This window comes from Lutjanus erythropterus, chromosome 10, assembly GCF_056507025.1.
Source record: "Lutjanus erythropterus isolate fLutEry1 chromosome 10, fLutEry1.hap2, whole genome shotgun sequence".
In the NCBI taxonomy this organism is placed as follows: domain Eukaryota; kingdom Metazoa; phylum Chordata; class Actinopteri; order Lutjaniformes; family Lutjanidae; genus Lutjanus; species Lutjanus erythropterus.
Window position 1 is genome coordinate 21,403,530 of NC_139326.1, and position 14,523 is coordinate 21,418,052.

The following is a 14,523-nucleotide window of genomic DNA, read 5'->3' on the forward strand; positions in this document are numbered from 1 at the left end:
AAGACTTTGTTTTTCTCTTGATTGGTTATCAGCAAGTTCTTCTGTGCAATACCCCTTTCAATCCCTTGTGAGAAAACATCCAAAGATGCTTTTAACAGACACAAACACAGAAAACACACACAGCTGCCTGCAGGCAGAGAGGAAAAGGAGTGGGAGGATGTGATCTTTGCACAGCTTTCCCTTCTTTTTGCATACATGATGTCACCGGACCATCAGACTTAACAATTGATGTGTGCATACTTTCCAATAATATCATCCCATAGTCCACAAGAAAAAGACAATAAATGTCAGACAGCATTTGTGATTCAAAATTTTGTTTTGACAGTATATTTATAGTTGCCCTATTTAAATAAAACAGAGCAATAGTTATCACATAAGCACATAATAACTGACATATACAAAAGCAATGATGAGACAAGCAAATGAAATGTTGATATTTAACAATTTTAGAGACATAAAACTCCTGTTATCTCCTCAGTATACACAGTTTTAATGTACATACTCCATGGAGAGTTCAGTGAGAGTCTCTACACCTGCTGGGCTGCAGCCCTGGCAGCTAGCCGCTCCCGTTTCTCCTGCTCGGCCTTCTCCCTCATCTCTTTCTCCCTCTGGATCAGCTGTCTCTTCTCGGCCTCCCAGGCCTGTACCCTGCTCTCGTACTGCTGCACGTCTGGTTTCTCTGCAGCTGCCAGGTGCTGCTGGGCCAGAGCGGTCACTAAAGCCTGGAAAGAGGCAGAGTCCACTTTGCCCTGAGACTCCAGCTGGCTGCTCAGTTCCTGAAGAGGCAGGGAAATAAAAAGACATTCAAGCGCCCAACAGTGACCTCATCACTTCATTTAAATGACTTTGGTGAAACCTCTAAACCAGTGAACTCTATTCAATACAGACCCCCCTCCGCCCTTGTTTGACAGCCAAGTCCAGTAAAAGCCCTTACTGGACTGGTACTGCTCATTGATGTCACAGTTATATACACAAATAGCACACTGGCTATTTGTTTTGCCTTGAGATGATTGAATTCATAACTGCAATGACCCACAAAATTCAGATAAGCAAGTCTTAGACCTGCTTATCTGCAAGTAGAGTATATCAGATGCTGAGCATGAAATTATTTGCTATCTGTTTAATACAGCTGCACATTGTGTGTAAGAATAATGTATCACACTGATTGATCAGATATTAAAGACACTAACTTGATCAGTAAAACTAGTCACACTTGAATGGAGCTGATGTGATCTCATGCTAGCCAATGGTTTCACACTATTCCAACAGGTGGAGGTAACATGTCAGAAGACACTAATGTGCCAACAAAGGCAGGCTAATGACTTGAAAGAAGAAGACTACAAGCTAGTAAGGATCAGAGGAAAAGGGAAATGTATTAAACACGTTTGTTCACCCTCAAGGAAGTAACTGAGTAACTGAATCATTGATCAGAGAGCCACCTACAAAACCAGCTCTTAGTAGAATCATTACATGGCCATTAAAAAAAACACATTTCCTGTGCATCTGACAACAGAGTAAGGCAGGATGTAATCTTAAACTGACAAAATAAGTGGAAAGCTGCACCCTGCCTGCTTAATCACCATTTTATTATGATCATGCAGACGGCCCAACCAGTAGGGAACACGGCTCACAGCCATGAATGCTGCTCAAGGCTACAAAGTTTTATCCTCATTAGGGTCTGTGTTCTCCAGAGCAAAACCTGCATGAGAGTTATTTGAGATGGTGGTAAATCCAGATAAGTGCAGCACACACTATCACATACACAGTTATGACTTACTTAATATCATTCATTTTCTGCCCATATTGCTTTAATTATTCATGCAGTTCTTTTGAATAAGGCATCTTTTGGCGCTTTCATGGCCCAGAAAAGACATATAATCGGTAATTAGAAGTGTGTCTTGCTCACTCTCTACATTTGAACAACAACCTATATTTTATGTTAGCTAAAACCAAATATCTGTATCAATGTTATGCAGGGTAACGATGCCGGCATGTACGGATTGCGTTTACACCTACCTAAGAGCCAAACACAATGTGAGCCAGACTACTTCCAGATGTGGTCAGGCAGATCCGGTTAGATTCTAATAATGGTGCATTTACACCTTGTATTAACACATTTTTTTCTTATCAGATACAGATCACATTATAATACCAGGTCTAAATGGGGTGATGTAGCAATGATTCACTTTTCACTTAAAGATAACTGATGCAAACCATTGTCTAAAGCAGACCTTGCCTGATGAAGTTTTCTAACCCTACAGCTACAGAAAGATAATTCTTACAATAAGCATTAATTTTTGGCCAAAGTTATTAATTAATTAACTTAATTAAATTATAAATAATCTATTCAAAAGTCTTTATCCAGTATGAATTACCCAGTCATGACAGGTAACACAGTTATCACACATTTCCTACACTGCTTCTACAAAAAAAACAAAGCAACAACCCACACCTGCCGTACACAACAAACACCCACCTTGAATCTGCTAACATATTGAGGTAGCTTCGCCTGCTCTGCCCGATCATCCTCATCTACGGCGTCTTCTTTCTTGTCCTCTTCACCTGCAGACTCCTCTCCAGATGAGTCGCTGTCTGAGGCAGAGGACAACTCCTGCAGCAAGTCAGTCACGTAATCCAGCTGAAGTGAAATGAAAATTCATGTTGAGCATGCAGCAAGATTATTTTTTTATTTAGCATGTTTGACAAAAACTACAATTCTGAAACATCTGTCCTTGTCGTAGATTAAAATACTTGAGTAATAGTGGCATATTTTCAACTTTTTAAGAATATCCAGTTCCAATTTTAAAGATAATAGGAGAGACACGTCATGATGGAGGAGGCTGAGCACCTCGCTTGACAACTCACCTCTTAATCTTAGGCAGGGGTAAGATTAACTGTGACCTGAGGCGCCGTCACCAGCACGTTCATTTCACAGGTAATATTTCCTCTCTGTCCTATGCTGTTATCTGCTTTGTCTACATTATTGCTGTGCCGCTGTCTGACACAGGCTGTTTAGTTCCTGTTGCAGTGATTCTAACAGACACCCGCGGCGCTCCAGACTCTTCAAAATCTCATTAGATGTGGACAAAGCTGAACTATTGAACTGGACAGCACAGGCCGGATTAGAGGCGCTACACCCGACTGTGTGTCCGTGCATATATGTAAAAATAACAATATGACAGCGTGTGTGTGTTCCATCTAAGCAGATAAAGACTGTCTACGTCATACACCCCACCTGGAAAGTAACAACAGTCTCTTCTGTGTGTCTGCGTTGTGTAGTTAATAATTCTGTTGTGTGACTCACTGCCATGCTCAACAGACTTTTTCATTTTAAACACAAAATCCAATTTGAAAGGAAGTTTAATCCAGATTAATCTTACAGCTGCAGTCTAACACTTTTGGAAATGTGTTTGTTTGACATCAAACTCACAGCATCAATAATAAAGTGCAGGGACTAATCCTGACTGTATGGTCTGATCGTGTATGCTGCTACTGTGCTGCTGCTGTTTATTTATTTCTCTTTAACGAGGTGGGCAAGTGCAGGAACCTGCTAACCAGAAAGGAGCAACAGACAAATAAGAACAGCTTTTTTTTTTCTCACACGTTAATGAGATGAGATTTTAATCTTTGCAAGATCAATACACATGCCTTAACCCAAACACACTTTAAGTGTCTTTAAGTGTGAGTCTTGTGTGTTTTGAAGCACACCTATTCTTTTAAATGGATGAATGAACACCAAAAGCATCATGAGGCAATTTAAGTTACCTTGATGCCCCTACTGAGGAAACAAAGACCAAAACCATTGTTTCTGCAGCTGTAGAAACCGTTTTGAGGGAGCTAAAAGGAATAAAAAGATAAGGTAAATCTGAGAGAGCACAGCTGAGCCCCACTTGGCGCTGCACGCTGCTCTGCCGCCATTGTGCCCCGTGAGGACACACTGACAGAATATCTTTTATCAGTCATGACCAAATCCAGCTATTCTGAATACTTATCTTAGTTAATGCCAAGGTAACTGTGATAATGTTTTGTTGTGACTGCGAGGAGACAGTAAGAGCGATGTAACATCAGAGCCAGAGTGAGTCATTTGTTGTTTGCTTTGTTAGAAAAGAGTGCCACTGACTAAATCTTGACTAAAACAAAAGATAAAAATGTAACTTTAAATCAACTTCAATTTTCAGTAAGTGACTTAGACTAAAAATAAATTTAAAATTCTTGTCAAAATTAACACTGTAAAATGACATGATGCCTTTCTGTGGTGCTAAATACTGAATCGCCACACCTCCATGACTCAAAGACAGCAACTGAAAGCAGGAACGATAAACTTAATGACACTAATTAGGAGGCTGACGTAATGGGGACACCTAATCTGCTTAATAAGGTCAATATCGGCCCAAATTGAAGCATTTCTACCATTTTCAAAGTAGCATATTGTTTTATTCATCACTGCAAACTCAATAATGAACATATAGTTGTAGGCAGAACTGATGTCTTGGATTGCTTTAGATTTTATGTATCTAATAAAGCAGCTACTGAGTTCATAAGTGAGTTCATTCATAATAGACTTTTGATTATGCCACCAGGCTTGGGGAGTAACATCTTACATGTAACAGAATTATGTAATCCGGATACAAAAAAAATGTAATTGTATTCCATTACAGTCACAGATAAAAAACAATGTAAGAAGATTACAGATACATTTACATAAAAAAGGGGATTATTAGTAGGATTACAATTTAAAAATTAAGATATACCACCACGCACAGTGCACACAGAGTTACCAATTCACACAACAAAGGAAAGAACAGCTTGACAAACTAATAAACCTAACTACAAAATTCTGCAATGATTAATTGATTATTAATTTACTATCAATTTCATCTGTGTCTATTTTGATAACTGATTAAATAAAACGTAAATGATGAATAGATGTATAATTAATAAGAACTTACATTTTGTTTATGTTTTTTTTGGGTAAGATGACTACACACACGCACACAAAATGAAATACACGTTGAATTTCTCAGTTCTTACTGTGTCTTTAGACAGCTTGACATCACCAGAGGCAGCTCTCTCCATGACAGCCAGCGCTCGGCCCAGATACCCCCGACCCCAGAAGAGAGGCATCCCTTTGAAGACGGCATGTATACCCTTTAACATCTCCACCTTTCCTGGATGGGGAAGGAGGAAAAGAAGAATAAATCAGACAGGCAGTGTGATGAAAGAACACTGGATGAATTAATCAAACCAACACTATGGGTGAAGAAACTCAAACACACACCAAGGAGAGCACTGCCAAGCAGCTGAGCGCTGAGGCCGACACTGTTGTCTTGTTTCAGTCCACAGATGAACAGTGATGCTCCCAACATCCGCTCCTCAGACACCTGAACACAGCAAGGAGCAAGTATTTTAGTTAAAAATATTCATCATGCTGCGACATTCACATGCTCATCAGCTTCAGACATCATTTTTCCTCAGTGAATGTGTAGCATTTTTTTCACTCTGAGTATCAGCTGATGACTTCAGTCCAACTTAATTGTCATTTCCACAATGTGCAGGTACATATGTGTTTATTCAGTGCAGCGTCCAAGTTGTGATGTGTGTGTGTGGCTGCATTTCCAAGCATAACAATATTCTGGGTTCATTTGTTTTCATAACACCTCTCATGTTGCTGTTGCTGCAGTTTCACTCACAGTGAGTTGTGGTCTGGTTGCTAGGTAACTGCCCAGAGTGTACAGAGACAGGATCTGTGTGGAGGGAAGTTCGAAGGCCTCCTGAAGCATCACCTCTTCGACCACAGAGCATGCACCTGTACAATTACAGCAAACACATCCATAACACTTTGGTATCTTGTTCATTCAATAATGCATAAATGATCATTTTTTTTCTTTAATTCTTTTTACAGGGCAAGGTAAATACTTTTTTCAGGTAAGTCCCATAGAATCTAATATATTTTGATATGCTACTTAAACTAGTGGTAACTCGTATTACAGGGTTTCTTCTTAGAGATCATAAAAGTGAACAAGACAGCAGGATAGGAGTTGGCATTGGGACGATGCTGGTTGACAGTAAGCGAACACTGAGCCCTCTATCGTCATACCATCATAACTTTCTGTATTTGAGGTAGTGTGTGCCCTCAGAGTTCCTGTAAGGCAGGAGTTGTTGGCGAAGTTTCATTTTTGACATTCCTAAGAGAAAATAAATAGAACTTGTTGCTGCTGGTCAAGGATCTAGCATTACGTCTCTATGTGTCATTTATTATTTTCTTCTAAACCTGCCCAGTTTGGCCATAATGATGCTTGGTTACAGTGGTGTTTCTTTACTTTTCTTCTGAACTCACCAGACTGTTCTAGCTGTTCTATTATTTGACTTTGCCTATTTAGTTATTTGACCTATTGTTTTCTTAGCTTAGCTCCCTCAGAATAGCCAGTGGGCTTACTTTGTTTCAAGCTTCAGAGATACAAAAAGGACGACTACTTATAAACTCGAGGCAAATCGAATACATACTATCATATAATAAAATTTGGTCTGCATGTAAATTGATATCAAAATAGGGTGCCAATGTAATTTAGTCCCATAAAATAAAATGTAACCTTAAGCGTCAGTTTTCCTTCCTATGACATTGGTACAGGGAGGGTGCAGTGCTGAAGGTTAAACTGTGTCAACACTTGCCAAAGAAACTCATCAGTTTGTCAGGGTCAGCCATGTTTTTCTTTACTCTCTGCGGTGTGCAGCAGGAATGCTTTGAGGTTAGGAGATGAACATTTCAGCTGAGAAATTCCAACCTTCAGCGTTGTCTGGAAGGCAGCGCAAGTTGCAGACGTGGTGTGGAGACGAAGACCCTTTTAAACTCGCCACGGGGATGTATGTCAGACACTTGTGTGAGAATTGATCTCTCTGCTCCCTCCGTTGGTGATGGGAGTTTTCTCAGCTGAGTGTGACAGTTGGAGGTGGCTGTCAGAGCCACAGTGGGAAGCGACTGGAGCTGTAGCGAGTACAGTCCGCTTTGCTGTTATGGACTATTTGCTATTATCAAATGTAATCAAAACTTCATCATGCAAATGAATAGATTGTAATGCTGCACCAACTACATGTCTTCATTTGTTGAAAAATGATGAACTGTTTACTGTCTAATGTTATTACAGAAAAATAACCAGGCTTCCCCTTCAACTCTGTCTTTTACAAACAAGAAAAGAAATGTTTGATTTCAGTGATTCGACGGACAGTCTGCTCCTGCACCTGGCAATATTTAAAGTCAACAAGAAAGTGTTTGGAAACTTGCAGTGACTGCATTGTATCTCAGTCTAACTGAAACTAAATGTGCTTTAATGTGTTTTTTTCTGGTATTTTTAAAGTTAGGCGTAATTGTTACATATTTTTGGATTTAAATGACCCTAACGATAGGTACAAAAAGTTTTGAACTTGCCAACCTGCAATGGCTGCAATATGATCCTTGGGGGGCAATGCACCTGTCACAACATGTCCACTGAAAGTGCTTGTCTTGCCACTTACAGGCTCAGGTTGTTACTCTAAGTGTCCGACAACAAGATGGTAAGGATCCCCAAAAGGACAGACATTTTTGTTAAACAGTAAGATTCTTGTTGTTTTTAATCAGAAACAGCCATTATATTGCTCTTTTTCAAGTCCCCACACTCCAATCAGAAAAACAGTAATTTTACCTCGCATGAGATTTGCTGGTTTACCGCTGCCTTCATTGGTTAGTTTTTGTGATTGTGTGACTTTGGTGTTTTAACATATGTTAAATAAATTTAACACTTTTAAATGAGCCTTACTTTTAAAGTTTCCATCCTTTATGTAAGAATCTATGAGCAGATTGAAGGTGAAGTCATCTGGGAATATTCCATACTGGACCTGCACACACAAACACACAGAAATGTTGAATATTTAAATCACATGTATATAATTAAAATGTTTATCCTACATGATTCTTAATGCATCTCTAACATTGAGACATCTCATGAAATCAATCACAACAAGAGGATTTAGCAAGCTCCGGTTTACCGGTTGGCTGGCAGACATCTGTTTTGGGGATAATTCACTGAGTCTCAGATACTACAACTGGTCTAGGACCAGCAAACACACTGGGCTGAAAACGTCAAACATATTTGACATTATTTGTGCTCCTCACATCAGTTTGATGGATCTGTAATTGCTCACACTGTCAGATAAGTGCAGCTGTCAGCCCTGATCAGACGTCTGAGATCAGATTTCGTTTATGATTATAAAAATGGGCTTCCTTTATGTTGACCTACTTTTGAGTCTGTGTCTAGTTTAAAACCAAATTTAAAATCATCTTCACATCAGTGTTTTAAGGATCACTGGCACATCTTTTGTGGATTTACACACCAGTGAACACAAGTGGGTGATGATAAAATCAGAATTTCTTCCTGCGACTAAGGGCATTCCACATGGTTCCATCTTAGGTCGAATTTTATTTACAACAATAATATTGACATGTCCATTAATGCATATAATTTACATTTTTATGCAGGTGATACTATTTTATACAGTTCAGCTAACTTTGTCAGCAATTGATAATCTGCAGTGCTCTTTTAATACTTTACAGTGTGAACCTGAAACCTTAAACTTGTTTTAAATACTAATAAAACAAAGTTTGTGGTTTTCTCTAGAGCTAAAGAAATTGACTGCAGTCTTCAGATCTGCCTTTTTCTGTATAGGAACAGGTCCTGTTTCCAACTTTATTATAGAAAACAAAATGTTGTTTGCCTTTTTTTATTAGATTATGGAGAGATTACTTGTAAGATGCTCCTGTCTCTAGCCTTGAATATCTAGATGTTATCTTTCTTATAATGCCCATGCTGACTGTATACATGTCCACAGTGAATACTAATTTCAGAGAGACAGTTTTCATTTTGCTCCATTTGTGTTGTTTTTCTATATGTATAAATAACTGTCAGGCTGCAATTTTTGAGTGGTTCCTGAAAGCCTATTCCAGACACTTTAAGCCCAACCATAACCTGGCCATCTTCAGAAGTTCTTCAGAGACTTTTAAGCCTCTGTACAATATACAAATTGCTCTGCACCTAGGAATTTCACCTGGAAGTCTACCAGTCCACCCTACTTTGCAGAGTGGCTCAAGTAAATGTTATTAGTGATACAAATAAAAAGATGGCCTCTGTACAAACCCAGTACACAGAATAGATTTGAGAGAATTGGGCAAATTTTGGACAGTGTCATATTACTCAGCATCCACAGGGACTTTGACCTGCCTGATTACCTGTGTGAGTGTGGTGTTTAATGTGATACACGTATTTATGTTACTTTACCTTGAACTATTTCAAACAATCTTATGTGCTCCTGTAAACTGGCAGCCTTTTTGTCTTCTTTGGTTTTTGTTCCATTGTAAAATGTAATTAAAGTGTTAATAAAGAATACATGGAGGGATTATAATGTGTTGTGTACCTTGTTTTTAACGGTGTGCAGGGCTTTTTCCCTGGCTCCATATTTTAGACACTGTCTGATCCAGCTGTGAATGGTCCAGTCTCTCAGGTACCAACAGTTTGGACTATGACGAAACCTGACAGAAAAAAATATCAAAAAAACACATGAGTTTTAATTTTTATAGATTCACCATGGCTCTGCTTTAGATAAAATGATAGGTGATGTTGATGATGTGAGAAGGAGAAGACATGCGACCACATTTGAAGGTCACAAGTCTGTGGTAAACTATTTCAGTTACTAAACCACCAGAAGAGCAAATAGCAAATTTGGTGGCTTCATTCTTAAAGAAAAAATCAAGGACTCAAACATATCATCAAGAGCTGAACATAGTAAGAATAACAATTAATATTTACAAACTTCCCAGTCTGGAGAGGTAGATATTCAGTTCTCACCCGATTATGAAAATGACTGTGGTCTGAACAAGGGCGATTGAGAAATATACTAAATCTTGTAATCACAAGAATGGGTGCATATTCCAGAGGAAGGAGTAAACAGGAAAGGTCTGGAGTTGCCCCGAACAAAGAAAAGCATGTGACTGAACATAAACCAAAACAGACAAACCAAACAGACAATTCATTCCAAGAAAAGCACAAACGTTGATACCACACAAAACCCAAAGAAGAAGAAATCTCTGACACAGAAATGAAGATGCGGAAAGAGTAAGAATTATTCCTCTTACTTGTAAAGGTAGTACTCCGCTTGATCTACTTCTTCTCGAGATGAAATGTTGTCAACAAACTGAAAAAAACAAAAACAAAGAAACAAACAAAAAAAAAAAAACAGGAAATAAAATTTACTTGCATATAAATTATTGAAAACTTTGTTCCTTCTGCCATCAAATTTAGACTTATTTCTTGATTTATCAGTTACAGGTTTAACACAAACCAATAAAATACAGGGTAGAAATTTAAATCTCGACACAGCTTACCCGTGACACAGTCAGAGAGCTAACTGGGAGATTCCTGTCATATGTCCTGTCCATAGTAGTGGCCAATACAGCTATTAGATTAAAAAAAAAAAAGTTAACATGAAAATCATACAGTTAATCATGTAATAAACAAACTATTCAGAATATGGCATGCTATTGAGACAAACCAAATAGAAAGTTTTTTGTTTATGCCATAAAATGCTTCATCGTCAGTTGTTAAAACAAAAAAGTTTTTATGATTTTGATTTATTTTTTAATCCTTTTTATTCCTAATTATATCCTCCTTATTGAACAGTCACCAGTCAGTCCACCATGAGGCTGCAGTCCAACACTGCCACCCTGTGTTCATCGAGTACACACACAGTAACATTTGGTTCTGGACTGCTGCATGCAGCTGTTCCTACAACCAAAGTACGTCTTCTTCATTTAGTACAAGCACACAGACAATACTTCTTTGATATCTTAGCTTGAAGAATATAAAACCCCTTCAGCTACTTAACAAAACAAGCTTGACTTCACTGTTTAATTTTGTCTTTACACAATATTGAACACACAATATCGAGCTGTGCTTTATCATATCTGTATCTACAAATACACAGAAAAAATAGGTAACAATCTGACCAGGCATTGGCAATAGTTACAATGCCAACTTTTGTTACTTGTCAATTGTTGATAATCTGTAGATTTTAGTCCATACCTAAAAAGTACTCAGATTTGATATCCAGCAAGAGATCACAGCACCCTCCAAATTTAGGGGCTTCATCTTTTAAAATTCATACTCATGTCACTCGTAGAATTGAATGTGTTCTTGGTCCACAGTATTCAGTAACTCTCCACTCATTTTCTTGACTTGCTTATCAATTGCAGAATCTAGGCATATGCAACATGTGATATATAGTGTTACAATAGAAAAAGCGGTTCGACAATGTTTTTAAGGCAGTATTCTTCATCATTTGGACAATGCTTTGCATTCTTGCACATGACAAATCAGCATGAAGGCAACACAAACACACATCAGCTTAACATGACACAGAACAGGAGAAGGACTCTGACCACCAAGACAAAATTAGGAGCTTATACCTAATAGAGAGGTAACTTATTTTGCATGGACAGTTCTTTGCAAATTATTCTGCAGGAAATATCTAGCTTAGATATGAAATTACCCATAACAGGATCTCAGGTTTTGCTTGTATGAGCCCTACCCTACCTTGGACAAGTTCCCAGTCTTTAAGTCTATAACAAGTAAATACACCAATATAGAGAAATTCACACACATATTCACACTTATAAGCAATTTAGATTCCCCAATTCACCTTTGTTTGGATCACTCAGGTACAGGGAGGGGAGGGAAGGAATTTGACTCCACACTCGTCTTTTATTAAAAACAAATTAAGGAATGGATTAAAGTAGTGGAGTACAGATTAAATCTATATGGACTAGGTGACAAAATAAGTCCCCCTGGCCCAAATCTTGTCTCTTGCTGGACTGTTCATTAAATGCGATGTGATTTTCATATTAGAAGTGTCAAGTCTTACCCAGGTTCTGAGGATCTTTCTCTCTCGCCTCCCACACTTTGGTGTCTGTGTAAGCTGCTGAGAGCAGCCATCTTCTCACTGTAAAGACAAACAGTCAACCAGATCATGGAAGTGTAAATACTTTATTTTCTTTAATTTTAGAAATGTTAACGGCGCCAAAATGAGTGAAATCTCAGCTCTGCAGGTAAATGGTTCATGTAGCTACAAACAGTTAGCTAATAACATGAACTGAGGACATTTAGCTCTTCCTGGCCAAACATCCAAATAAACAAAACGGAGGCCAAAGAGACAGAAGCTAAACGAGGGTATACAATCTAATAAAAATATAATTTCTCCTAACCAGATGTAAGATGTCATTTACCTGAGACAGACGGAGATAAACATTTAACTTTGACAGCTGCAGTCACACACCGCTTCCACACGGAGGCTGCCATCTTTGGACGATACCATTTCTTAGTCGGGGCGGGTGGGGACATCTCATACGTTCGGGTTATACCAAACGTAAAACCTGTTAAACGGAAATCTTGTATCTTTTTAAATGAGTATTTTGCACAGAAAAACTATGTTCCCAAATATTCACAAATGACACTGTAAAAATGCAGAAATTAAAGCAAAATTAAGTAAAGCGGGACATGACAAAACCGAAATCCAGTATCTTATTAGATCGTTCCTTTATCCATTTCCAAAATTCTGCGTATTCACTCATAAATAAGTATAATCACATAATGACACATTACAAAAAAATTAAAACATTTTAAATATTGTTACATTCTAATCTATCTTTATTTGCCACATACACATTATCAGGACAATAACAGTGTCGTGTGGCTGTGCTCTCTCCTCTTCGTGTAAAGAGAATACATCTAAAAGAGTTGAAACAGGATAAAGGATTAAATTGTAAAACAGCGCAAATTTAAGGTTTAAGATTATTGACAAAACTGTAAATGATCACATATTACTGTATAAACACACAGTATAAATGTAACACAGACATGTATATATATACAATGTATGAACATAGTAGAGATAAAGATGATACAACACAACAGACATTACACCATGCACATAATATAAATACACAGTATAAATCTAATATAAACATACAATAAAAATATAAATATGCAACATAGGAATATAGTCATAATTAACATGATATAGGTAATATTACCCTGTGCAGTATAAAATAGTGTGTATGTAGTGTGTATACTAGTGAGTATAATGCAGATACATATAATGTAAATTTGTTTATCTTCCTTAAGCAATGTTCTTGGACAAAGTCAGATTGGTTGTCATCAGTAAATGGGTTACAGTTGCAGGAGTGTGCTTGGAAATGCTTTTAGGAGAGATATCCTTTGAATAGAAGAACAGGACACTAGAGGGCGCTATTTATATAAGAAGAAGATTAAAAAAAAAAAAAAAAACTGAGGTAGAAGTGCAGCAGCTTCACTCTGCCCTGTGGCTCTGCATTTAAAGCCATGAAAAGCTCCAGTGTTAGTTGTTCAGCATCATGGATGACTGCTTCCTGCAGCTTGTCAGAACATTAAATTTATCCAGTCATGTTTAAAAAATTGCAGACAATCCCTAAAATAGTAACACACCCTCAAACTGAGGCAAGAGGGATGATAGCACCATAAGTTGGGACCTGAGCTGTCTAGTAAACGTGTTTATTTGGACTGTTGACCTGTTGTTGTCCTGTCCCACCTCTCAGTGGTTTTGTTCTCTGTTCGTTGTACAGGAGGAGGACAGCCCTCAGCTATAATTACAGTACAGTAGCTCCTTGGCAGTGGGTCAAAGGAGGTGACAGGTTGAGACTGGGGTGGGACAGTTTTGTTAAACAAAACATGGAAGAATTTTAGCACCATCTCGTTTTCTCGCTCGCCAGCAAAACAGGAAGCTCTGAGCTAAGCTGCACAAGAGAGAACAGACAGGACGTAAACATTTCTACATGCATACAGATATCTTTTCAGGAATATACTATAAATGGAGTCTAGTATTGTCTATTCTCTTCTGTTATGGTTTGTTCGTTTTGTACAAAAAGTTGATCTTGCAAGAGGTACCTAGCCTGCAGTCAATTTTAATCAGAAATCTTATCAGAAACTTCCTCCCACAGTATTCTTCACCTAAAAAGGTGTTTGTGGATGTGGTTCAGTGATGCAAAGAATTCAGAAGTATTTGTTTTCAGCATCTCAGTTTTGTGCACCCCTTGCTTCCCTTTAATTTTACAGCCATAGTGTTGTGTTGTATAGGTCAAGACAGTGGTGTCTGAAAAGGCACATGAGACAGAACGGCATGAGATACAAAAACTGCATTTTAATCTGTTTATATATAATGACAAGTCACTTAAGTGGGGTACTTTGTTTTAGAAATAAGAATATATGGAATATAAAGTGACTATGAATATATTATGATGCAAAAGTAATAATTATTATGTACCCAACTAATCAAATAAGATCATGATGCTGGCCATTGTATTTATTTTGAGATTTATTTGTTAAAACCAAGCAGCATAGAACATGCAGGAAGATTCAATTAAATTCAAATCACTTCATTTGGTGACATTTCTGATATATGGAGCCAATG

At 37.9% G+C, this 14,523-nt stretch overlaps 1 protein-coding gene across 1 annotated transcript; it reads right to left on the bottom strand.

Moving 5' to 3' along the window:
- Positions 1–297: 297 nt before the first annotated feature.
- Positions 298–12,427, bottom strand: mrps27 (mitochondrial ribosomal protein S27). The gene is made up of 11 exons (XM_084728654.1): positions 12,305–12,427; positions 11,944–12,021; positions 10,409–10,479; positions 10,160–10,218; positions 9,442–9,556; positions 7,791–7,869; positions 5,691–5,806; positions 5,279–5,381; positions 5,032–5,168; positions 2,477–2,638; positions 298–776 (listed from the first exon to the last, which is right to left on the bottom strand). Exons 1-11 carry the CDS (start codon positions 12,417–12,419, stop codon positions 528–530), a joined length of 1,284 nt encoding a protein of 427 aa, XP_084584780.1. The 5' UTR covers positions 12,420–12,427; the 3' UTR covers positions 298–527.
- Positions 12,428–14,523: the final 2,096 nt, after the last annotated feature.

Coding starts and splice junctions, on each gene's coding strand:
- mrps27 (XM_084728654.1), bottom strand. CDS start 12,419: ATGTCCCCACCCGCCCCGACTAAGAAATGGTATCGTCCAAAGATGGCA. Junction 5,169..5,278: donor GCTTGGCAGTGCTCTCCTTG/GTGTGTGTTTGA, acceptor TTCCCCATCCAG/GAAAGGTGGAGATGTTAAAG. Junction 2,639..5,031: donor TCAAGCTGTCTAAAGACACA/GTAAGAACTGAG, acceptor ATTTCACTTCAG/CTGGATTACGTGACTGACTT.